Here is a 27742-nt window from a genome sequence, read left to right on the forward strand (position 1 = left end):
TGCAGCAGAGTCAAAGAGGATTGCTCTACATTATTTCAGTAACATCAGAACCAAGTAGAACCAGCTCTGGTGAAGAAACAACTGCTCATACTGTGATTTACATAATTACAAAGAAACAGTTAGGCCTATTTGTTTTCCAAATCACAAACTGTCACCCACCCCCTTTATTGCAGACAGTCTTATACTTCAGCATCTCCTGTACTATCTTTTTTTAAGTTGCAATGTAAGTTCAATTTGACAGTCTTCATAAATAGTAGGCACAATGTGAAGGCCTTCACATATTTTACGATTTTATTTCTGATGACTGCACTTTTATTCAATGTTTTTCCAATGCTAAATAATGAACAAATCCCACATTCTTTCCCAGGTTAAAATGTAAACAGGCTAAATGATGATGACTATAGACAATGCATTCAAATGCAGAGATTAAACGTGTTAATGGTCACTGGTTGTCTGGCATTGGACAGATCACCTGTTAATGATCACATTATGGATGAACTGAGACCAGTTTACACCTCTTTGACTCTGATGAGTTTCAACTACAGAACTTATTTTGTGAAATATTAAAGGTGCTGTACCAGATAGTTCAGCTGTTTTACTATAAGATAACACATCACAATTATTTGGTTTTTTCCCCAGTGTGAATTCTCTGGTGTCTTTTAAGGTTGGTCAAAAGAGAGAATTGTTTCTCCAGTATGGATTTTCCGGTGGGTTTTAAGGTTGCTCATTGTAGAGAAGTGTTGTCCACAATGATCACATCCATAGGGTTTCTCTCCAGTGTGAATTCTCTGGTGGGTTTTAAGGTTTCCAATCTGAGAGAAGTGTTGTCCACACTGATCACATCCATAGGGTTTCTCTCCGGTATGAATTTTCCGGTGGGTTTTAAGGTTGCTCATTGTAGAGAAGTGTTGTCCACAATGATCACATCCATAGGGTTTCTCTCCAGTGTGAATTCTCTGGTGGGTTTTAAGGTTTGCAATCTGAGAGAAGTGTTGTCCACAATGATCACATCCATAGGGTTTCTCTCCAGTGTGAATTCTTTGGTGTTTTTTCAGGGTTGACTTGTCAGAGAAGTGTTGTCCACACTGGTCACATCCATATGTTTTCTCTCCAGTGTGAATTCTCTGGTGTTTTTTCAGGGTTGACTTGTGAGAGAAGTGTTGTCCACACTGATCACATCCATAGGCTTTCTCTCCAGTATGAATTCTCTGGTGTTTTTTCAGGGTGGACATTTGAGAGAAGTGTTGTCCACACTGTTCACATCCATAGGGTTTCTCTCCAGTATGAATCCTCTGGTGGTCTTTCAGGGTGGACATTTGAGAGAATTGTTTCCCACACTGATCACATCCATATGGTTTCTCTCCAGTGTGAATTTTCTGATGGCTTTTAAGGTTGGTCATTGTAGAGAAATGTTGTCCACAATGATCACATCCATATGGTTTCTCCCCATTATGAATTTTCTGGTGGATTTTAAGGTGTGCCATTCTAGAGAAGTGTTGTCCACACTGATCACATCCATGTGGTTTCTCTCCAGTGTGAATCGTCTGGTGGCGTTTAAGGCTGGTCATTCTAGAGAAGTGTTGTCCACACTGATCACATCCATATGGTTTCTCTCCAGTATGAATTATCTGGTGGCCTTTCAGGGTGGACATTTGAGAGAAGTGTTGTCCACACAGGTCACATCCATAGGCTTTCTCTCCAGTGGAGGTTCTTTGTTCATTCAGCTCTGGTAGAACAGGTAAACCAGGCTGATGATGCAACACTGAATTGGACAAAGACAAATTAAACAATGCTTAGTTGTAATTCATAGCCTCAAGTTAATGTACACAATTATACATTAGCATCCATTTATAGTTTGATAAATTACTATATGTTGTGCATTTTAGAAAATGAGACAAACAACTGTATTTTAAGTCAATGCTAATATGAAAACAAAACAAACAACTTTTTATGACATGCTGTATATCCATATAGACACAGTAAGTAACTTACAGAGGTCTTGATGATCATTGGGTCCTCCCTGTTGAGCAGAACTTTTCATGGTGGCATTGGTAGAGTTCATCTTCAGCTGAAGTCTGGAGTCCAAAGTCAGATGTGATCAGAAATGATTGATATGCTGGAGGAGTTGTGGAGAACTGACAACTACAAACTCTTCTTATACTAGAGAGCCAGATGTGGAACCACTAACTGCTTGGTGTTGATTGGCCAAAGAGGAGAACAATAGAAACAAACTGCTGCATGCTCCACCCCTCTGTAGCTCCTCCCCCAGGTAATGCTCTATGCAACATTCTAGAAATTAGAAAAACTGCTAAATGTGAGATTGCTTTGTAAGCTTCATATTTAATGAATATAAACTATATGCATATATATAATACATTGATGTATGAAAATAAGTACATTCTATCAGTCTATGATGTGAACGTGAGTAAAGTAAATGCAGGAGTGAGCATGAATCCCAAATAACAGACACTGTCAGAGTCAAAGCATATAATATAGAAAACACGATTATTTAGTTATTGGTAAATCAGGAAACAAATAACTGAAACTAAATAAATAAAACAAAACATTACAGCGCTGAAGAGAAAGAAAGTCAAACAAATGCAGTGGGAAACAGAACAGTGTTTAATTGTAACATAAATAAGAGTGCCAAGCATACCTGCTGTTTTCTGGGAGTTTTTCCATATGTGATGCATAAAAACTGCTGGTTTATAATAAACCTTAAAACATCAAACACTCTCCATTGGGACTCCTACTGGACACTGATATTCACAAATGATATGCTATGGAATGGATAGTATGTACATGCAATGAGTATCTGGATAATATGTCTAACAGTATTGAATAATATAAGTGGATATTAATGAATGCAGCAGAGTCAAAGAGGATTGCTCTACATTCTTTCAGTAACACCCAGTAGAACTAGCTCTGGTGAAGAAACAACTGCTCATACTGGGATTTACATCATTACAAAGAAACAGTTAGGCCTATTTGTTTTCCAAATCACAAACTGCCACCCACCCCTAAATGATTGCAGACAGTCTTATACTTCAGCATCTCCTGTACTATCTTTTTTTAAGTTGCAATGTAAGTTCAATTTGACAGTCTTCATAAATAGTAGGCACAATGTGAAGGCCTTCACATATTTTACGATGTCATATTTTATTTCTGATGACTTCACTTCACTTTTATTCAATGTTTTTCTAATGCTAAATAATGAACAAACCCCACATTCTTTCCCCAGGTTAAAATGTAAACAGGGTAAATGATGATGGCTGATGCTTCATTCACTATAGACAATGCATTCAAATGCAGAGATTAAACGTGTTAATGGTCACTGGTTGTCTGGCATTGGACAGATCTCCTGTTAATGATCACATTATGGATGAACTGAGACCAGTTTACACCTCTTTGACTCTGATGAGTTTCAACTAGTTTCAACTACAGAACATTTGTGAAATGTTAAACGTGCTGTATGGGAAATGTTTTGTTAAAATGGTTCTAGTAAATCATTGTTATATTGTTTGTTCAGTAACAGAGGTCTTCCCATGCCTCCATACCTACTTCACTAACATCATTATTACTATTTCATAATGTGAATTGTGTTAAAAGTACAATTGATCAACAGTAATATGAAGGGGGAATTATGGCCTGGGCTCTGTATATTTTAGAACATATTAGCCTAGTTTACTTACATACGATGTTACGCACCAATTAGTCTAGGGGTAAAGGGTATGCATAACATATACAATGGACAGGAAACCTCACTCAAAAGTTGAAAACACTTGTACTTGTACTTCAGACATAAAAGTTACAGACAAAGGTACAAAATGTTTTTCTTAATACAATGCAATACAATGGATACATGATGGAAGCTGAGAGAGACCCAGAAGAAACTTATTGTATTATATACTAAGAAACAAACCGTGGCAAAAATGTCTTGTTTTAAGTTTTAGTCGACAAAATCTACACTGCGTCAAAGTGGTGTTTTTTTTTCCCAAACCCGCACCACAGATCAATCAGAAGCCACGGGTTGATGTCCCGCCTACCTTGGACCCTTTCCAGACTGAGCAGCAAAACAATTGACGGAACTCAGCGAAGCACCATGGTGAAGTTCGCGGATGACACCACAGTAGTAGGGCTCATCTCCAAGGGAGATGAGTCAGCCTACAGGGATGAGGTGGTGCAGCTGACGGACTGGTGCAGAGAGAACAACCTGCTCTTGAACACATCCAAGACCCAGGAGCTGGTCATAGACTACAGGAGGAAGAAAACAGTCATTCCACCCCTGTTCATTAATGGGGACTGTGTGGAGAGGGTGTCCTCTTGCCGGTTTCTGGGAGTCCACATGGAGGAGGGCTTGACCTGGAGCACGAACACCTCTGAGCTGCTGAAGAAAGCCCAGCAGAGGCTCTACTTCCTGAGGGTGCTCAGGGGGAACAACATCACACAGAGACTGCTGGTGTCCTTCTATCGGTGCTCCATAGAGAGCATACTAACGTACTGCATATGTGTGTGGTACACCAGCTGTACAGTGGCGCAGAGGAAAAAGCTCCAGGGGGTCATAAATACGGCACAGAAGATCGTTGGCTGCCCTCTCCCCACACTGGAAGAACTACACAGAGACCGCTGTCATAAAAAAAACTCTGAACATTATAAAAGACACTTCCCACCCCGCTCACTCACTGTTTGAACTGTTGCCATCAGGCAGACGGTATAGAGTGATCAAGTCCAAGACCAACAGATTCAGTAACAGTTTCTATCCCACAGCGGTAGTTGCACTAAATGCTGCTAAAAAATGATCTGTTGCTGCGACACTTTTTAGTTTCTATTATCTATTATCTATTACCTTCTATTACTATTTATTATCTTAAGTACAATAAGGGTTTGTTGTACAAAGCTACACAGCTGTACACAGCTGAAAATGACATGCTTGTGCATTAGGGCTGCTGGGGTTGTGCAATAACAAGAAGTCATGTGTTTTTGTTTTATCTTGTACAGTATGTTTTGTGATATGATGCACTGATTGGTTGGCACTTTTAATTTCGTTGTACACGTTGCAATGACAAATAAAGATCTATCTATCTATCTAGTATAGATGTATAGTTTATATGTATATCTTCATTATATAGATATTCCACTGTTACTTTCTTAGCTTACGCATGTTTCTTGATAAATGTTTTTATGTGATCTATTCCCATGCTTTTTTTGTTCTTGCTTAATGTAAGTCGCTCTGGATTAAGAGCGTCTGCTAAATGCCTAAATTGTAAATTGTAAAAAACAACATTTCATATTAGCATTTTGAATATCCATAATATAACAAAAATAAACATATAGGCAGTTTGTTTTAGTGTTGAGTAACACAACAATTAATTGTATTCTATATTCTTATAAAGCACAAACAAATGATTGATTCAACATTTTATTCAGTTTGTAGAATGGGTACAGTTAAACAAAGGTACAGGTCAATACAAAAAACCTGATACGAGGAAAAATAAACAAAAAAAATGTTTACATCAGTGTCCTCCATTTTCAATTAATCCGAACATTTAATGACATACACGATCAACATGTTACACTTGGTTGTAATGTGGATTAATATGTGTGCGGTCAGGACATTTTCAGTGGCTCAAATTTGTCAAATTCAAACACAAGAGTCAACAGTTTAAATCCAGTGTGTAAATTATTTGAATAATAAAAGGCATTATTTGGGTTTCTCTCCAGTGTGAACTCTCTGGTGGGTTTTAAGGTTGGACATTGTAAAAAAAGAAACTGCTGGTTTATAATAAACCTTAAAAGACCAAACACGCTCCATTGGGACTCCTACTGGAGACTGATATTCACAAATGATATGCTATAGATATTATGTACATGCAATGAGTATCTGGATAATATTATGTCAAACAGTATTGAATAATATAAGTGCATATTAATGAATGCAGCAGAGTCAAAGAGGATTGCTCTACATTATTTCAGTAACATCAGAACCAAGTAGAACCAGCTCTGGTGAAGAAACAACTGCTCATACTGTGATTTACATAATTACAAAGAAACAGTTAGGCCTATTTGTTTTCCAAATCACAAACTGTCACCCACCCCCTTTATTGCAGACAGTCTTATACTTCAGCATCTCCTGTACTATCTTTTTTTAAGTTGCAATGTAAGTTCAATTTGACAGTCTTCATAAATAGTAGGCACAATGTGAAGGCCTTCACATATTTTACGATTTTATTTCTGATGACTGCACTTTTATTCAATGTTTTTCCAATGCTAAATAATGAACAAATCCCACATTCTTTCCCAGGTTAAAATGTAAACAGGCTAAATGATGATGACTATAGACAATGCATTCAAATGCAGAGATTAAACGTGTTAATGGTCACTGGTTGTCTGGCATTGGACAGATCACCTGTTAATGATCACATTATGGATGAACTGAGACCAGTTTACACCTCTTTGACTCTGATGAGTTTCAACTACAGAACTTATTTTGTGAAATATTAAAGGTGCTGTACCAGATAGTTCAGCTGTTTTACTATAAGATAACACATCACAATTATTTGGTTTTTTCCCCAGTGTGAATTCTCTGGTGTCTTTTAAGGTTGGTCAAAAGAGAGAATTGTTTCTCCAGTATGGATTTTCCGGTGGGTTTTAAGGTTGCTCATTGTAGAGAAGTGTTGTCCACAATGATCACATCCATAGGGTTTCTCTCCAGTGTGAATTCTCTGGTGGGTTTTAAGGTTTCCAATCTGAGAGAAGTGTTGTCCACACTGATCACATCCATAGGGTTTCTCTCCGGTATGAATTTTCCGGTGGGTTTTAAGGTTGCTCATTGTAGAGAAGTGTTGTCCACAATGATCACATCCATAGGGTTTCTCTCCAGTGTGAATTCTCTGGTGGGTTTTAAGGTTTGCAATCTGAGAGAAGTGTTGTCCACAATGATCACATCCATAGGGTTTCTCTCCAGTGTGAATTCTTTGGTGTTTTTTCAGGGTTGACTTGTCAGAGAAGTGTTGTCCACACTGGTCACATCCATATGTTTTCTCTCCAGTGTGAATTCTCTGGTGTTTTTTCAGGGTTGACTTGTGAGAGAAGTGTTGTCCACACTGATCACATCCATAGGCTTTCTCTCCAGTATGAATTCTCTGGTGTTTTTTCAGGGTGGACATTTGAGAGAAGTGTTGTCCACACTGTTCACATCCATAGGGTTTCTCTCCAGTATGAATCCTCTGGTGGTCTTTCAGGGTGGACATTTGAGAGAATTGTTTCCCACACTGATCACATCCATATGGTTTCTCTCCAGTGTGAATTTTCTGATGGCTTTTAAGGTTGGTCATTGTAGAGAAATGTTGTCCACAATGATCACATCCATATGGTTTCTCCCCATTATGAATTTTCTGGTGGATTTTAAGGTGTGCCATTCTAGAGAAGTGTTGTCCACACTGATCACATCCATGTGGTTTCTCTCCAGTGTGAATCGTCTGGTGGCGTTTAAGGCTGGTCATTCTAGAGAAGTGTTGTCCACACTGATCACATCCATATGGTTTCTCTCCAGTATGAATTATCTGGTGGCCTTTCAGGGTGGACATTTGAGAGAAGTGTTGTCCACACAGGTCACATCCATAGGCTTTCTCTCCAGTGGAGGTTCTTTGTTCATTCAGCTCTGGTAGAACAGGTAAACCAGGCTGATGATGCAACACTGAATTGGACAAAGACAAATTAAACAATGCTTAGTTGTAATTCATAGCCTCAAGTTAATGTACACAATTATACATTAGCATCCATTTATAGTTTGATAAATTACTATATGTTGTGCATTTTAGAAAATGAGACAAACAACTGTATTTTAAGTCAATGCTAATATGAAAACAAAACAAACAACTTTTTATGACATGCTGTATATCCATATAGACACAGTAAGTAACTTACAGAGGTCTTGATGATCATTGGGTCCTCCCTGTTGAGCAGAACTTTTCATGGTGGCATTGGTAGAGTTCATCTTCAGCTGAAGTCTGGAGTCCAAAGTCAGATGTGATCAGAAATGATTGATATGCTGGAGGAGTTGTGGAGAACTGACAACTACAAACTCTTCTTATACTAGAGAGCCAGATGTGGAACCACTAACTGCTTGGTGTTGATTGGCCAAAGAGGAGAACAATAGAAACAAACTGCTGCATGCTCCACCCCTCTGTAGCTCCTCCCCCAGGTAATGCTCTATGCAACATTCTAGAAATTAGAAAAACTGCTAAATGTGAGATTGCTTTGTAAGCTTCATATTTAATGAATATAAACTATATGCATATATATAATACATTGATGTATGAAAATAAGTACATTCTATCAGTCTATGATGTGAACGTGAGTAAAGTAAATGCAGGAGTGAGCATGAATCCCAAATAACAGACACTGTCAGAGTCAAAGCATATAATATAGAAAACACGATTATTTAGTTATTGGTAAATCAGGAAACAAATAACTGAAACTAAATAAATAAAACAAAACATTACAGCGCTGAAGAGAAAGAAAGTCAAACAAATGCAGTGGGAAACAGAACAGTGTTTAATTGTAACATAAATAAGAGTGCCAAGCATACCTGCTGTTTTCTGGGAGTTTTTCCATATGTGATGCATAAAAACTGCTGGTTTATAATAAACCTTAAAACATCAAACACTCTCCATTGGGACTCCTACTGGACACTGATATTCACAAATGATATGCTATGGAATGGATAGTATGTACATGCAATGAGTATCTGGATAATATGTCTAACAGTATTGAATAATATAAGTGGATATTAATGAATGCAGCAGAGTCAAAGAGGATTGCTCTACATTCTTTCAGTAACACCCAGTAGAACTAGCTCTGGTGAAGAAACAACTGCTCATACTGGGATTTACATCATTACAAAGAAACAGTTAGGCCTATTTGTTTTCCAAATCACAAACTGCCACCCACCCCTAAATGATTGCAGACAGTCTTATACTTCAGCATCTCCTGTACTATCTTTTTTTAAGTTGCAATGTAAGTTCAATTTGACAGTCTTCATAAATAGTAGGCACAATGTGAAGGCCTTCACATATTTTACGATGTCATATTTTATTTCTGATGACTTCACTTCACTTTTATTCAATGTTTTTCTAATGCTAAATAATGAACAAACCCCACATTCTTTCCCCAGGTTAAAATGTAAACAGGGTAAATGATGATGGCTGATGCTTCATTCACTATAGACAATGCATTCAAATGCAGAGATTAAACGTGTTAATGGTCACTGGTTGTCTGGCATTGGACAGATCTCCTGTTAATGATCACATTATGGATGAACTGAGACCAGTTTACACCTCTTTGACTCTGATGAGTTTCAACTAGTTTCAACTACAGAACATTTGTGAAATGTTAAACGTGCTGTATGGGAAATGTTTTGTTAAAATGGTTCTAGTAAATCATTGTTATATTGTTTGTTCAGTAACAGAGGTCTTCCCATGCCTCCATACCTACTTCACTAACATCATTATTACTATTTCATAATGTGAATTGTGTTAAAAGTACAATTGATCAACAGTAATATGAAGGGGGAATTATGGCCTGGGCTCTGTATATTTTAGAACATATTAGCCTAGTTTACTTACATACGATGTTACGCACCAATTAGTCTAGGGGTAAAGGGTATGCATAACATATACAATGGACAGGAAACCTCACTCAAAAGTTGAAAACACTTGTACTTGTACTTCAGACATAAAAGTTACAGACAAAGGTACAAAATGTTTTTCTTAATACAATGCAATACAATGGATACATGATGGAAGCTGAGAGAGACCCAGAAGAAACTTATTGTATTATATACTAAGAAACAAACCGTGGCAAAAATGTCTTGTTTTAAGTTTTAGTCGACAAAATCTACACTGCGTCAAAGTGGTGTTTTTTTTTCCCAAACCCGCACCACAGATCAATCAGAAGCCACGGGTTGATGTCCCGCCTACCTTGGACCCTTTCCAGACTGAGCAGCAAAACAATTGACGGAACTCAGCGAAGCAGGCTGGAACCCAGGGCTAGGAGTCGGACCAGGGCCGGATTAACACCTCTGAGGGCCCCTGGGCACTGAAGCTCCAAGGGTCCATGCACGTGTAAATATTTGTGCGTGTATTTTCGCTGTTTTAGGCTTTTATATTGGCCTATTCCGGTTCGCCTTTTTAAACACCATTTATTTCATTCGGATTAGCAGGGACATTTTCAGTGGAGCTAAAAAAACAAACAAAAAGGGCCCCTGGGCACGTGCCCAAAGTGACCAATATGGTAGATCTGGCCCTGGCTAGGGCACTATACTGGCCCTTGTTTGTGTTATTCTCACACCTTAAGCAATGTCCACAGTATCACATGGTACATGTACAGGTACAGTACACATCTTAACTGAGGTGTGTAGATGTATGTGTAGAGATGGCTGATTAGCAGTGTTCTGTCTATAGGAAATATTTGTATATTAATCTTGGGTCCTTGCCATGGAAATGTTTAAGAACGACATCAGTAAACAAACAAAAAGCTTAAAAATGAGCAAAAATGCAATTAGGGAAACTTTGAGAGAAAAAGACTCGCTCACCATATAGAAACTAGAAGTAAAACTCCTTAGACTGAGACTTAAGAAAATATATTTTCCTTTATTTTATCATGCTCGGTCCTAAGACCTTCGTCAGTGCTATATGATTTTCACAGACAAAAAACTTGCTCTTAAAGAGCTCCAAAAGAATACAGCCGTATCACTGTATGCCTCTGGTAATACAGTTAAATGATAAACTACCATTTAAATTACACCTATATAAGGCTTCCTCCAAAGCACTTTAAAATGTACGTTACATTCACACACACACACACACCAATACCGGAGGAAACCATGCAAGGCACCAACATGCATATCGGGAGCAATTAGGCGTTCAGAGTCTTGCTCAAAGACACTTCAACACTTAACTCTGGGGGAGCCCGGGTTCGAACAGGGAACCTTGCGGTTGCCATCTGGTCACTCTACCCATGAGCCACTGCCGCCCCAAGGTTTCCACTCCATGCAATTCAGGGATGTGTAACAGCAACACACTAACAGCAACAACTGTATTTGTGTAAACCTGGACAACTTCAAGTCTTTAAGTCATTGTCATTGTTCATGTTGTGCTGCTCTAAGGGAATGAGGAGCACTCAGGTGTGTGGAATTAGTTTCAATGGGGTTGTGATGACTGCACTTTTATTCAATGTTTTTTTTTTTCAAATGCTAAATAATGAACAAAACCCACATTCTTACCCCAGGTTAAAATGTAAACAGGCTACAATGCATTCAAATGCAGAGATTAAACGTGTTAATGGTCACTGGTTGTCTGGCATTGGGCAGATCACCTGTTAATGATCACATTATGGATGAACTGAGGACATTTTACACCTCTTTGACTCTGATGAGTTTCAGCAGAACTACAGAAATAGGTCTAACACACAGAGCTTAATATTACCCTTGAAATATATTAAAGGTGTTGTAAGGGATATGTGTAGTTAAAATAGCTCTAGTAATCATTGATATAATTATTGTTTGTTCAGTAACAGAGGTCTTCCCATGTCTCCATATCCAGTCATATAACTCATATAGGATACATACAGAATATAATTATGTAAATGTGAGATCTGTAAGAAATTGAACTAAAACACAAGCTGATAAATCTTTGCAGGGTTTTCTCTCCTTTAGGATGGAATTTGTAACCCACATGTTTACCAAAGAGATTGTGCGATTGGCAGACTCCTGGTACTGAACAAAGACTGCATGTTTAAATGGATGTTTCACTTTCAAACATGTTTGGGGGATTTTAACATCTACTCAGACTTTTCTGAGGACCCCATTTTTTAAGTTGATTTGTTTAATTATAGACTATAGATCAAGCTTGTACATTTTAATTATATACTAAGAAAAACAAAACAGGAAGAAAAAACAACCTTTCATATTAGCATTTTGAATATCCATAATATAACAAAAATAAACATATAGGCAGTTTGTTTTAGTGTTGAGTAACACAACAATTAATTGTATTCTATATTCTTATAAAGCACGAACAAATGATTGATTCAACATTTTATTCAGTTTGTAGAATGGGTACAGTTCAACAAAAGTACAGGTCAATACAAAAAACCTGATACGAGGAAAAATAAACAAAAAAAAGGTTTACATCTGTGTCCTCCATTTTCAATTAATCCGAACATTCAATGACATACACGATCAACATGTTACACTTGGTTGTAATGTGGATTAATATGTGTGCGGTCAGGACATTTTCAGTGGCTCAAATTTGTAAAATTCAAACACAAGAGTCAACAGTTTAAATCCAGTGTGTAAATTATTTGAATAATAAAAGACATTATTTGGGTTTCTCTCCAGTGTGAACTCTCTGGTGGGTTTTAAGGTTGGACATTGTAAAAGAAAACCTGCTGGTTTATAATAAACCAAACACGCTCCATTGGGACTCCTACTGGAGACTGATATTCACAAATGATATGCTATGGATATTATGTACATGCAATGAGTATCTGGATAATATATGTCAAACAGTATTGAATAATATAAGTGGATATTAATGAATGCAGCAGAGTCAAAGAGGATTGCTCTACATTATTTCAGTAACATCAGAACCAAGTAGAACCAGCTCTGGTGAAGAAACAACTGCTCATACTGTGCATCATTACAAAGAAACAGTTTTCCATATCACAAACTGTCACCCACCCCCTTTATTGCTTTATACTTACTATAAGATAACACATCACAATTATTTGGTTTTTTCCCCAGTGTGAATTCTCTGGTGTCTTTTAAGGTTGGTCAAAAGAGAGAATTGTTTCTCCAGTATGGATTTTCCGGTGGGTTTTCAGGGTGGACATTTGAGAGAATTGTTTGCCACACTGATCACATCCATAGGGTTTCTCTCCAGTATGGATTTTCCGGTGGGTTTTCAGGGTGGACATTTGAGAGAATTGTTTGCCACAATGATCACATCCATAGGGTTTCTCTCCAGTGTGAATTATCTGGTGGGTTTTAAGGTTTGCAATTTGAGAGAAGTGTTGTCCACAATGATCACATCCATATGGTTTCTCTCCAGTGTGAATAATCTGGTGTCTTTTAAGGTGTGCCATTGTAGAGAAGTGTTGTCCACACTGATCACATCCATATGGTTTCTCTCCAGTGTGAATTCTCTGGTGTTTTTTCAGGGTTGACTTGTCAGAGAAGTGTTGTCCACACTGATCACATCCATAGGCTTTCTCTCCAGTGTGAATTATCTGGTGGCTTTTAAGGCTGCTCATTCTAGAGAAGTGTTGTCCACACTGATCACATCCATATGGTTTCTCTCCAGTATGAATTCTCTGGTGGTCTTTCAGGGTGGACATTTGAGAGAAGTGTTGTCCACACTGATCACATCCATGTGGTTTCTCTCCAGTATGAATTCTCTGGTGTTTTTTCAGGGTGGACATTTGAGAGAATTGTTTCCCACACTGATCACATCCATATGGTTTCTCTCCAGTGTGAATTTTCTGGTGGCTTTTAAGGTTGGTCATTGTAGAGAAGTGTTGTCCACAATGATCACATCCATATGGTTTCTCCCCATTATGAATCATCTGGTGTCTTTTAAGGTGTGCCATTCTAGAGAAGTGTTGTCCACACTGATCACATCCATGTGGTTTCTCTCCAGTGTGAATCATCTGGTGGCTTTTAAGGTGTGCCATTCTAGAGAAGTGTTGTCCACACTGATCACATCCATGTGGTTTCTCTCCAGTGTGAATCATCTGGTGGCGTTTAAGGCTGGTCATTGTAGAGAAGTGTTGTCCACACTGATCACATCCATGTGGTTTCTCTCCAGTGTGAATCATCTGGTGGCTTTTAAGGCTGGTCATTGTAGAGAAGTGCTGTCCACACTGGTCACATCCATATGTTTTCTCTCCAGTGGAGGTTCTTTGTTCATTCAGCTCTGGTAGAACAGGTAAACCAGGCTGATGATGCAACACTGAATTGGACAAAGACAAATTAAACATTGCTTAGTTGTAATTCATAGACTTAAGTACATACATTAGCATCCATTTATAGTTTGATAAATTACTATATGTTGTGCATTTTAGAAAATGAGACAAACAACTGTATTTTAAGTCAATGCTAATATTAAAACAAAACAAACAACTTGTTATGACATGCTGTATATCCATATAGACACAGTAAGTAACTTACAGAGGTCTTGATGATCATTGGGTCCTCCCTGTTGAGCAGAACTTTTCATGGTGGCATTGGTAGAGTTCATCTTCAGCTGAAGTCTGGAGTCCAAAGTCAGATGTGATCAGAAATGATTGATATGCTGGAGGAGTTGTGGAGAACTGACAACTACAAACTCTTCTTATACTAGAGAGCCAGATGTGGAACCACTAACTGCTTGGTGTTGATTGGCCAAAGAGGAGAACAATAGAAACAAACTGCTGCATGCTCCACCCCTCTGTAGCTCCTCCCCCAGGTAATGCTCTGTGCAACATTCTAGAAATAAACTGCTAAATGTGAGATTGCTTTGTAAGCTTCATATTTAATGAATATAAACTATATGCATATATATAATACATTGATGTATGAATATAAGTACATTCTATCAGTCTATGACATGAACGTGAGTAAAGTAAATGCAGGAGTGAGCATGAATCCCAAATAACAGACACTGTCAGAGTCAAAGCATATAATATAGAAAACACGATTATTTAGTTATTGGTAAATCAGGAAACGAATAACTGAAACAAAATAAATAAAACATAACAAAACATTACAGCGCTGAAGAGAAAGAAAGTCAAACAAATGCAGTGGGAAACAGAACAGTGTTTAATTGTAACATAAATAAGAGTGCCAAGCATACCTGCTGTTTTCTGGGAGTTTTTCCATATGTGGTGCATAAAAACTGCTGGTTTATAATAAACCTTAAAACATCAAACACTCTCCATTGGGACTCCTACTGGACACTGATATTCACAAATGATATGCTATGGAATGGATATTATGTACATGCAATGAGTATCTGGATAATATGTCTAACAGTATTGAATAATATAAGTGGATATTAATGAATGCAGCAGAGTCAAAGAGGATTGCTCTACATTCTTTCAGTAACACCCAGTAGAACCAGCTCTGGTGAAGAAACAACTGCTCATACTGGGATTTACATCATTACAAAGAAACAGTTAGGCCTATTTGTTTTCCAAATCACAAACTGCCACCCACCCCTAAATGATTGCAGACAGTCTTATACTTCAGCATCTCCTGTACTATCTTTTTTTAAGTTGCAATGTAAGTTCAATTTGACAGTCTTCATAAATAGTAGGCACAATGTGAAGGCCTTCACATATTTTACGATGTCATATTTTATTTCTGATGAATGCACTTTTATTCAATGTTTTTCAAATGCTAAATAATGAACAAACCCCACATTCTTTCCCCAGGTTAAAATGTAAACAGGCTAAATGATGATGGCTGATGCTTCATTCACTATAGACAATGCATTCAAATGCAGAGTTTAAACGTGTTAATGGTCACTGGTTGTCTGGCATTGGACAGATCACCTGTTAATGATCACATTATGGATGAACTGAGACCAGTTTACACCTCTTTGACTCTGATGAGTTTCAACTAGTTTCAACTACAGAACATTTGTGAAATGTTAAACGTGCTGTACGGGAAATGTTTTGTTAAAATGGTTCTAGTAAATCATTGTTATATTGTTTGTTCAGTAACAGAGGTCTTCCCATGCCTCCATACCTACTTCACTAACATCATTATTACTATTTCATAATGTGAATTGTGTTAAAAGTACAATTGATCAACAGTAATATGAAGGGGGAATTATGGCCTGGGCTCTGTATATTTTAGAACATATTAGCCTAGTTTACTTACATACGATGTTACGCACCAATTAGTCTAGGGGTAAAGGGTATGCATAACATATACAATGGACAGGAAACCTCGCTCAAAAGTTGAAAACACTTGTACTTGTACTTCAGACATAAAAGTTACAGACAAAGGTACAAAATGTTTTTCTTAATACAATACAATGGATACATGATGGAAGCTGAGAGAGACCCAGAAGAAACTTATTGTAAGAAACAAACCTTGGCAAAAATGTAAATTTTTGACAAGAAAAAACTTTCATAATCTTTTTCATAAATGTTTTCCATTTTAAATATCCACCATATGACAAAGGAAGTTTTAGTCAACAAAATCTACACTGCGTCAAAGTGGTGTTTTTTTCCCCTGGGCACTGAAGCTCCAAGGGTCCCCCTTCACATGCACATGTAAATCTTTGTGCGTGCATTTTCGCTGTTTTAGGCCTTTATATTGGCCTATTCCGGTTCGCCTTTTTAAACACCATTTATTTCATTCGGATTAGCACGTGCCCCTGGGCACGTGCCCAAAGTGACCAATATGGTAGATCTGGCCCTGGCTAGGGCACTATACTGGCCCTTGTTTGTGTTATTCTCACACCTTAAGCAATGTCCACAGTATCACATGGTACATGTTACAGTACACATCTTAACTGAGGTGTGTAGATGTATGTGTAGAGATACAAGTGGATCATTTGTTTCTTTTCTTTGATTGATCTCTCCTCCCCCTTGAGGAAGAGGAATAGAGGGGTCCCTTCTTCTTCCTGTCCTTTTTGTTTCTATGGAACTAACGATAAGGCAGGAACCATCAACCTGGAACTTCCTTCTCCCTCAATTATTGAGTTTTCTCAATAAAAGCTGCAGGCTATACGAGAGCTTTTATTGTTATTCTTGTTATTCTTCCAGGGAAAGGAACTTCCCGGATTGATGGTTCCTGCCTGATGACTACAAAACAATGACTACAACATGGCAAGGCCTGCTGACGCGACTTTTACTGAGACGAGATAGGTGAGTTATTGTCCAATGATCAGGGTTACATGATCCTGATGTGAAAGAAGATATTTCTAAAGAACAAGAAGAACATCAAAGGCTGTTACTGTATTGTATAGCCTATACTGTATATGGACAATGAAACTCAGCTGGAAACATGTTTTATTTTGATGTAGTGTCATAATGAAACTGAAGGTTGCCGACCCCTGAAATGGAACATCACAGAACCCTGTTGTGTTGTTGTGATGGAGAGATATATAGGCACCCATTCCTCTCCCATTCAGCCTCTGTCCCCCGGCGTGTGTTCTCTTTATAGGCTTTCTGTGTCAATAGGCTGTGTCCATATGTTTTCTCTCCAGTGGAGGTTCTTTGTTCATTCAGCTCTGGTAGAACAGGTAAACCAGGCTGATGATGCAACACTGAATTGGACAAAGACAAATTAAACATTGCTTAGTTGTAATTCATAGACTTAAGTACATACATTAGCATCCATTTATAGTTTGATAAATTACTATATGTTGTGCATTTTAGAAAATGAGACAAACAACTGTATTTTAAGTCAATGCTAATATTAAAACAAAACAAACAACTTGTTATGACATGCTGTATATCCATATAGACACAGTAAGTAACTTACAGAGGTCTTGATGATCATTGGGTCCTCCCTGTTGAGCAGAACTTTTCATGGTGGCATTGGTAGAGTTCATCTTCAGCTGAAGTCTGGAGTCCAAAGTCAGATGTGATCAGAAATGATTGATATGCTGGAGGAGTTGTGGAGAACTGACAACTACAAACTCTTCTTATACTAGAGAGCCAGATGTGGAACCACTAACTGCTTGGTGTTGATTGGCCAAAGAGGAGAACAATAGAAACAAACTGCTGCATGCTCCACCCCTCTGTAGCTCCTCCCCCAGGTAATGCTCTGTGCAACATTCTAGAAATAAACTGCTAAATGTGAGATTGCTTTGTAAGCTTCATATTTAATGAATATAAACTATATGCATATATATAATACATTGATGTATGAATATAAGTACATTCTATCAGTCTATGACATGAACGTGAGTAAAGTAAATGCAGGAGTGAGCATGAATCCCAAATAACAGACACTGTCAGAGTCAAAGCATATAATATAGAAAACACGATTATTTAGTTATTGGTAAATCAGGAAACGAATAACTGAAACAAAATAAATAAAACATAACAAAACATTACAGCGCTGAAGAGAAAGAAAGTCAAACAAATGCAGTGGGAAACAGAACAGTGTTTAATTGTAACATAAATAAGAGTGCCAAGCATACCTGCTGTTTTCTGGGAGTTTTTCCATATGTGGTGCATAAAAACTGCTGGTTTATAATAAACCTTAAAACATCAAACACTCTCCATTGGGACTCCTACTGGACACTGATATTCACAAATGATATGCTATGGAATGGATATTATGTACATGCAATGAGTATCTGGATAATATGTCTAACAGTATTGAATAATATAAGTGGATATTAATGAATGCAGCAGAGTCAAAGAGGATTGCTCTACATTCTTTCAGTAACACCCAGTAGAACCAGCTCTGGTGAAGAAACAACTGCTCATACTGGGATTTACATCATTACAAAGAAACAGTTAGGCCTATTTGTTTTCCAAATCACAAACTGCCACCCACCCCTAAATGATTGCAGACAGTCTTATACTTCAGCATCTCCTGTACTATCTTTTTTTAAGTTGCAATGTAAGTTCAATTTGACAGTCTTCATAAATAGTAGGCACAATGTGAAGGCCTTCACATATTTTACGATGTCATATTTTATTTCTGATGAATGCACTTTTATTCAATGTTTTTCAAATGCTAAATAATGAACAAACCCCACATTCTTTCCCCAGGTTAAAATGTAAACAGGCTAAATGATGATGGCTGATGCTTCATTCACTATAGACAATGCATTCAAATGCAGAGTTTAAACGTGTTAATGGTCACTGGTTGTCTGGCATTGGACAGATCACCTGTTAATGATCACATTATGGATGAACTGAGACCAGTTTACACCTCTTTGACTCTGATGAGTTTCAACTAGTTTCAACTACAGAACATTTGTGAAATGTTAAACGTGCTGTACGGGAAATGTTTTGTTAAAATGGTTCTAGTAAATCATTGTTATATTGTTTGTTCAGTAACAGAGGTCTTCCCATGCCTCCATACCTACTTCACTAACATCATTATTACTATTTCATAATGTGAATTGTGTTAAAAGTACAATTGATCAACAGTAATATGAAGGGGGAATTATGGCCTGGGCTCTGTATATTTTAGAACATATTAGCCTAGTTTACTTACATACGATGTTACGCACCAATTAGTCTAGGGGTAAAGGGTATGCATAACATATACAATGGACAGGAAACCTCGCTCAAAAGTTGAAAACACTTGTACTTGTACTTCAGACATAAAAGTTACAGACAAAGGTACAAAATGTTTTTCTTAATACAATACAATGGATACATGATGGAAGCTGAGAGAGACCCAGAAGAAACTTATTGTAAGAAACAAACCTTGGCAAAAATGTAAATTTTTGACAAGAAAAAACTTTCATAATCTTTTTCATAAATGTTTTCCATTTTAAATATCCACCATATGACAAAGGAAGTTTTAGTCAACAAAATCTACACTGCGTCAAAGTGGTGTTTTTTTCCCCTGGGCACTGAAGCTCCAAGGGTCCCCCTTCACATGCACATGTAAATCTTTGTGCGTGCATTTTCGCTGTTTTAGGCCTTTATATTGGCCTATTCCGGTTCGCCTTTTTAAACACCATTTATTTCATTCGGATTAGCACGTGCCCCTGGGCACGTGCCCAAAGTGACCAATATGGTAGATCTGGCCCTGGCTAGGGCACTATACTGGCCCTTGTTTGTGTTATTCTCACACCTTAAGCAATGTCCACAGTATCACATGGTACATGTTACAGTACACATCTTAACTGAGGTGTGTAGATGTATGTGTAGAGATACAAGTGGATCATTTGTTTCTTTTCTTTGATTGATCTCTCCTCCCCCTTGAGGAAGAGGAATAGAGGGGTCCCTTCTTCTTCCTGTCCTTTTTGTTTCTATGGAACTAACGATAAGGCAGGAACCATCAACCTGGAACTTCCTTCTCCCTCAATTATTGAGTTTTCTCAATAAAAGCTGCAGGCTATACGAGAGCTTTTATTGTTATTCTTGTTATTCTTCCAGGGAAAGGAACTTCCCGGATTGATGGTTCCTGCCTGATGACTACAAAACAATGACTACAACATGGCAAGGCCTGCTGACGCGACTTTTACTGAGACGAGATAGGTGAGTTATTGTCCAATGATCAGGGTTACATGATCCTGATGTGAAAGAAGATATTTCTAAAGAACAAGAAGAACATCAAAGGCTGTTACTGTATTGTATAGCCTATACTGTATATGGACAATGAAACTCAGCTGGAAACATGTTTTATTTTGATGTAGTGTCATAATGAAACTGAAGGTTGCCGACCCCTGAAATGGAACATCACAGAACCCTGTTGTGTTGTTGTGATGGAGAGATATATAGGCACCCATTCCTCTCCCATTCAGCCTCTGTCCCCCGGCGTGTGTTCTCTTTATAGGCTTTCTGTGTCAATAGGCAGTGACAACTGGTTCACTGGCTGATTAGCAGTGTTGTTCTGTCAATAGCAGTGACAACTGGTTCACTGGCTGATTAGCAGTGTTGTTCTGTCAATAGGCAGTGACAACTGGTTCACTGGCTGATTAGCAGTGTTGTTCTGTCAATAGGCAGTGACAACTGGTTCACTGGCTGATTAGCAGTGTTGTTCTGTCAATAGGCAGTGACAACTGGTTCACTGGCTGATTAGCAGTGTTGTTCTGTCAATAGCAGTGACAACTGGTTCACTGGCTGATTAGCAGTGTTGTTCTGTCAATAGGCAGTGACAACTGGTTCACTGGCTGATTAGCAGTGTTGTTCTGTCAATAGGCAGTGACAACTGGTTCACTGGCTGATTAGCAGTGTTGTTCTGTCAATAGCAGTGACAACTGGTTCACTGGCTGATTAGCAGTGTTGTTCTGTCAATAGCAGTGACAACTGGTTCACTGGCTGATTAGCAGTGTTGCCAGATTTAGCGAGAGAAATATAATGCGACAGGGCAACGACAAAAAATAAATACAAAATCTTGAAATAAAATCTTGAAATATTTGTATATTAATCTGGGGTCCTTGCCATGGAAATGTTTAAGAACGACATCAGTAAACAAACCTAAAAAAGTGCATATCGGGAGCAATTAGGCGTTCAGAGTCTTGCTCAAAGACACTTCAACACTTAACTCTGGGGGAGCCCGGGTTCGAACAGGGAACCTTGCGGTTGCCATCTGGTCACTCTACCCATGAGCCACTGCCGCCCCAAGGTTTCCACTCCATGCAATTCAGGGATGTGTAACAGCAACACAATAACAGCAACAACTATTTGTGTAAACCTGGGAAACCTGGACAACTTTAAGTCTTTAATTCATTGTTCATGTTGTGCTGCTCTGAGGGAATGAGGAGCACTCAGGTGTGTGGAATTAGTTTCAATGGGGTTGTGATGACTGCACTTTTATTCAATGTTTTTCTTTTTTCAAATGCTAAATAATGAACAAAACCCACATTCTTACCCCAGGTTAAAATGTAAACAGGCTACAATGCATTCAAATGCAGAGATTAAACGTGTTAATGGTCACTGGTTGTCTGGCATTGGGCAGATCACCTGTTAATGATCACATTATGGATGAACTGAGGACATTTTACACCTCTTTGACTCTGATGAGTTTCAACTAGTTTCAACTACAGAACATTTGTGAAATGTTAAACGTGCTGTACGGGAAATGTTTTGTTAAAATGGTTCTAGTAAATCATTGTTATATTGTTTGTTCAGTAACAGAGGTATTCCCATGCCTCCATACCTACTTCACTAACATCATTATTACTATTTCATAATGTGAATTGTGTTAAAAGTACAATTGATCAACAGTAATATGAAGGGGGAATTACAGCCTGGGCTCTGTATATTTTAGAACATAGCCTACTTTACTTACATACGATGTTACGCACCAATTAGTCTAGGGGTAAAGGGTATGCATAACATATACAATGGACAGGAAACCTCACTCAAAAGTTGAAAACACTTGTACTTGTACTTCAGACATAAAAGTTACAGACAAAGGTACAAAATGTTTTTCTTAATACAATACAATACAATGGATACATGATGAAAGCTGAGAGAGACCCAGAAGAAACTTATTGTATTATATACTAAGAAACAAACCTTGGCAAAAAAACTTTCATAATCTTTTTCATAAATGTTTTCCATTTTAAATATCCACCATATGACAAAGGAAGTTTTAGTCGACAAAATCTACACTGCGTCAAAGTGGTGTTTTTTTTCCCAAACCCGCACCACAGATCAATCAGAAGCCACAGGTTGATTTCTCATCTATACATGTCCCGCCTACCTTGGACCCTTTCCAGACTGAGCAGCAAAACAATTGACGGAACGCAGCGAAGCAGGCTGGAACCCAGGGCTAGGACCAGGGCCGGATTAACACCTCTGAGGGCCCCTGGGCACTGAAGCTCCAAGGGTCCCCCTTCACATGCACATGTAAATCTTTGTGCGTGCATTTTCGCTGTTTTAGGCCTTTATATTGGCCTATTCCGGTTCGCCTTTTTAAACACCATTTATTTCATTCGGATTAGTAGGGACATTTTCAGTGGAGCTAAAAAAAAAAAAAAAAAAAGGGCCCCTGGGCACGTGCCCAAAGTGACCAATATGGTAGATCTGGCCCTGGCTAGGGCACTATACTGGCCCTTGTTTGTGTTATTCTCACACCTTAAGCAATGTCCACAGTATCACATGGTACATGTTACAGTACACATCTTAACTGAGGTGTGTAGATGTATGTGTAGAGATACATGTGGATCATTTGTTTGTTTTCTTTGATTGATCTCTCCTCCCCCTTGAGGAAGAGGAATAGAGGGGTCCCTTCTTCTTCCTGTCCTTTTTGTTTCTATGGAACTAACGATAAGGCAGGAACCATCAACCTGGAACTTCCTTCTCCCTCAATTATTGAGTTTTCTCAATAAAAGCCGCAGGCTATACGAGAGCTTTTATTGTTATTCTTGTTATTCTTCCAGGGAAAGGAACTTCCCGGATTGATGGTTCCTGCCTGATGACTACAAAACAATGACTACAACATGGCAAGGGCCTGCTGACGCGAGTTTTACTGAGACGAGATAGGTGAGTTATTGTCCAATGATCAGCGTTACATGATCCTGATGTGAAAGAAGATATTTCTAAAGAACAAGAAGAACATCAAAGGCTGTTACTGTATTGTATAGCCTATACTGTATATGGACAATGAAACTCAGCTGGAAACATGTTTTATTTTGATGTAGTGTCATAATGAAACTGAGGGTTGCCGACCCCTGAAATGGAACATCACAGAACCCTGTTGTGTTGTTGTGATGGAGAGATATATAGGCACCCATTCCTCTCCCATTCAGCCTCTGTCCCCCGGCGTGTGTTCTCTTTATAGGCTTTCTGTGGACCCTCTGGGGCCGATCAATCAGAGTGCTGATTGATCACTTCCACCCTTTCCTTATTTCATTGACTGGCAGCCTGGGAGGTCTTTTTTTTATATACCGGTAACCGCTTTGAACTTCCTGGCGTATGCGTGCGTGCGTGCGCGCGCATGAGTGTGTGTGCATGTGTGCGTGCGGCCATTCGCGCGTGCGTGTGTGTGTGTGGGTGTGCGTGCACAGGTGTGGGTGTGTGTGTGTGTGCGTGTTATCTTACCAGAGTGATGTTGTAGAGATGTAGTGCACCATCTGAATGAAGGGCAGAGGGTCCGACGTCGCTCCACAACTATTACATACACACTACAAGTGCGTGTACACACACACACACACACACACACACACACACACACATACGCTACGTAAGTATCTGTCATGTCAGTTTTAACCTATAGTCTCGTGTAGCCAGACAACTATTCCACAATTTCTGAATGCTATATAGTCTGGAACTGCACCTCCTGCAATCCCAGAACGGAAGCTGTCCTCATTTCCCGTCACGAAAATATATAAATATATACATTTTATTTGAGAATTTCCATTTTTGCTAAGCAGCAAGCTATGTATGTTTAGATGAATTTTTTTTTTTCTTTTTTTTTTTTCAAATAGGAGGAGGTGTCACATTAGCTTTATTATCGCTTGTTAATTTCCAGAGCCTCTGTTGTTCCAGACTGTATTGTAGGAGGCAACAGTAAACTGGCTCGCAATACTGGTTTTAACCACCCAAGCCTAAATCTAAAATAGCACACCTGCGCCTAAATATAAACTCTTAATAGAATATTTACGTCAAAAGAACATAAATATTCTATTATAATTTATTTTCAGCCTGGAGTGTGTGTGTGTGTGTGTGTGTGTGCGCGCGTATGCGTGTGCGTAAATGGCTGCAGGAATTATTGCAGAAACTATAAAATTTATGAATAATTGAAAGGGGTTGAGGACCTTGGACAGATGCCTGTTCACCTTGTGCGTGTCTGCAGCGTGCGTGCGTGCGTGTGTGCGTGCGTGCGTGCGTGCGTGCCGACTTTGAGAAATAATAGATACCGTGAGGAACCTCTTCCTGGAGAAATGTGTTTTGGTTCAAAAAGATTTGTGGAGTAAATGACGCTTATGCATTCCCACTGGCAGATACAAACAATGCAAAGCCGCACAGCATATTTGTATCTCGGTGTCTCTGTAGCTGAAGTTGAAACCAGCTCAACTTATTTGTAGCTTTTGTATAGCAGCCACAGACATTCTGATGGTACATGGATGTATCTTTGTATCTCCATGTCGCTGCGTGGCTTCTGTTGAGAATGAACGGTAGCCTGTATGTTTGTAGATGCCAGCCTGAACGCAGCATTGATGCCTATTTTCGTATGTACCTCGGTGCCGATAACGCCTTTTTTTTAATAACAATTAATTACGGTGGTCAGCCACGTCCACTTTCCCCTCATATCACTCCTGTTTCGATCCAGTGGAAAAACAAGAATTCATACATTATGAATTAATAACCAGCTGCTGCCGTATATGTCCATACTTGTGCTATGAAATGTAAATATGGAGGCCTATATTTCTACTTGTCAAACCGATCATAACTAATAAATGTGGTTCATCCTATTTACTGCACATTCAAATAGATGTACGTATCTAGGCCAACAGTTAGGCTAATGATAACAAGTTCAGCGATGCGTCTTTTCTTCATGGCGTGCAGACTATGGGATGTCATAGGTTGTTGCTGGAGACAAGGCGGCCAATCAGCAATCAGAAGTACTCGTCAGTATGGTTGCCAGTGTTGCCAACTGTCGTGACAGAAATACGCTAACCAACCTCCAAAAACCAGCCAAGTTTGGCTGGAAATAAGTGGCCTTGGCAACCCACTACTACCCACTGACTACCGGTGTCGGTTTGGTCGGGCAAGTTTCATAGCCATTCTATCTATGACCAGCTTTGCAGCTGGTAAAAAAAAACTATTCAAACCGGAAATGGAAAAAATAAAAGCTTATGCTTTATGGGGACACAGCTTTTTGAACGCTAATATATCTCGGATTCTCTCTCATTCATAGTCCATGCAGTTTTCTGTGAAGTTGTGAGATTTTGATAATTTAGAATTAGACATTTAGAGGTTAGGTTTATAGGGGTTGAGGATAGAGTTATCACTATTTTATACTTAGTTGTCCGCCAATGTCACGAACAGATAAAATCCTCATTTTCCTCCCCGTAGTTATACATGTATATGTGTGTGTGCGTGTACGCTTGCGTGCGTGTGTGCGTGCGTGCGTGTGTGTGTGCGTCTCACCTGTTCAAACAGTGTCATAGCAAACTTCTGGTGTGGTATACAGTGTTTAGCTGTACAGATGTCCTCTCTGCTCTCTGCACTGATGTGGAAGTGGATCCTCATCAGCAGGTTCTCCTAATGAAACACACACACACACACACACGATGAGTGTGTGTGTGTGTGTGTGTGTGTGTGTGTGTGTGTGTGTGTGTGTGTGTGTGTGTGTGTGTGTGTGTGTGCGTGTGCGTGCGTGGGCGTGTGCGTGCTCTTGTTAATCTGATTGAGGGAACAGCATCTATATTTCATAGGAAGCTGCCCGATTCCCTGACTGAACACATTTACTGGCAATCGATCATACAAGCGACTCTCAGTCACACACACACACACACACACTTTGCACGCACGCACATGCGCTCACTCAAAGTATGGACTTTTGGAGTATAGAAGAAAGAAAGAAAAAGAAAGAAAGAAAGAAAGAAAGACAGAGACTTAAAGGCGTTTAGTTCGCCCAAATAATTACTTATTTTCTATCGATTACACTCCCCATGAAGCCTTGAGGAGAATCTTTGATGGTTTTTGTGAAGTGAAATTAAAGTCACTGATGAATATTATTAGCATATTGAATACAGGGAAACAACTCTACGTTGCAGTGTGTTACTGTATACTGAGTCCACACCGTACCTTATTCAAAATACATTGAAGCACTTCATTGTTCAATGTGCCCTGTCGCCCTAGCCCCCCCCCCCCCCCCCCCCCCGCCCCCTCTCTCTCTCTTCCCCCTCTCTCTCTCTTGACTGATTGCACCATCCCTTGTTAGCTGGGAAGCAATTATCTGTATCGATGGCTCCCTACCTAGATAAACGCAATCCATAGCCTTTAAGCACACGCATGCATGCATCCTCACGCACACACACGCACGCGCACACACACACCGCAGGGGCATGTTCTAGACATATAGGCAACCTATAGGCAGTCAGTAGTACGTTTCGTGTTTCATAATTTGAAACCGCAAAACGGTGTTGCACGCATGCTGCTTTCTTCACCTGCATTGTGATTGACAACAACATTAATAAAGTGTAATTTCCCGTGAAGATGGTGATCTCGCCTCGGCTGCCGGGATAGCCACCGGGATACCGGCGCCACGTGACAGACTAATAGGAAATTATTCTCATCATGGTCCAGGCTCTTGCGAATGTCAGGTGCAATGAATGGGGTGTTTTTCTGTCTATAGGGACAGCTCAAGACACCAGGCAACACTTCTCAGAAGTCTAGTCTATAAGTATGCTCACCCGTTTAATTCCCCATATCTGCGCATCCGTGCAGCACAGCTGCTACTGATTACAGAAATCCTCCGTTTTTATTCCCATTCAAGATAACATCCGGACAGTTTATTACTCGGTTTCAACTTAATCATCACGCTAAAATATGTATCTGAAAACATTATAGGGTAGAAATAAGCCACATAACAGTAAACTGGGACAGCTGGCCACCTATCTGACTTGTAAACCAACACACACCATGCTTCTGGGTATAGCATAGCTACCGTCCCTAGCTACCGTCCCATCGCCTAAAGGGATGCGACGCTCTGATTGGTTCAGAAACTTCAGACCGGTGTTTCATGTTGAAAATAAAATGCTCACCATTTCCGTTTCCCTACACCTTTAAGTAAAACAATGAATACTTTTTCCACCACTGTCGCTACTATGATGAAGTATATGCCTACTGTAAAGCAGTGGTTCCCAAAGTGGGGTCCTTGAGAGAGTTTACAGGGTTCCCCCAGCTAAATGATAGTTTGGAACCAAATGGACCGTTATGGGTCTGTTAAACTCTGAGAGTGTACAAAGTTCCATTTGTACACTCTCAGCGTTAAATTAACATTGATTTTACAATATACTTTGGGGTCCCAGAAGTAGAAATGCCATTAAATGGAGGTCCGTACAGGCAGCCTAATGCATTATAATCAAACTGA

The 27742-nt window shown here is 39.1% G+C and overlaps 1 protein-coding gene across 1 annotated transcript in view; it reads right to left on the minus strand.

Annotated features, from left to right (window-relative positions):
• Nucleotides 1-27742, minus strand: part of usp54b (ubiquitin specific peptidase 54b) — a 159202-nt gene that overhangs the window by 76377 nt on the left and 55083 nt on the right. Inside the window, exons 5-6 of the mRNA XM_083787457.1 lie at nt 25795-25908; nt 23743-23825 (exon numbers count right to left, since the gene is read on the minus strand). Coding sequence (XP_083643583.1) covers nt 23743-23825; nt 25795-25908 — 197 coding nt within the window. The remainder of the gene's footprint in view (nt 1-23742; nt 23826-25794; nt 25909-27742) is intronic.

This window comes from Protomyctophum parallelum (genome assembly GCF_964188405.1).
Source record: "Protomyctophum parallelum genome assembly, chromosome: 17".
NCBI classification, from domain to species: Eukaryota; Metazoa; Chordata; class Actinopteri; order Myctophiformes; family Myctophidae; genus Protomyctophum; species Protomyctophum parallelum.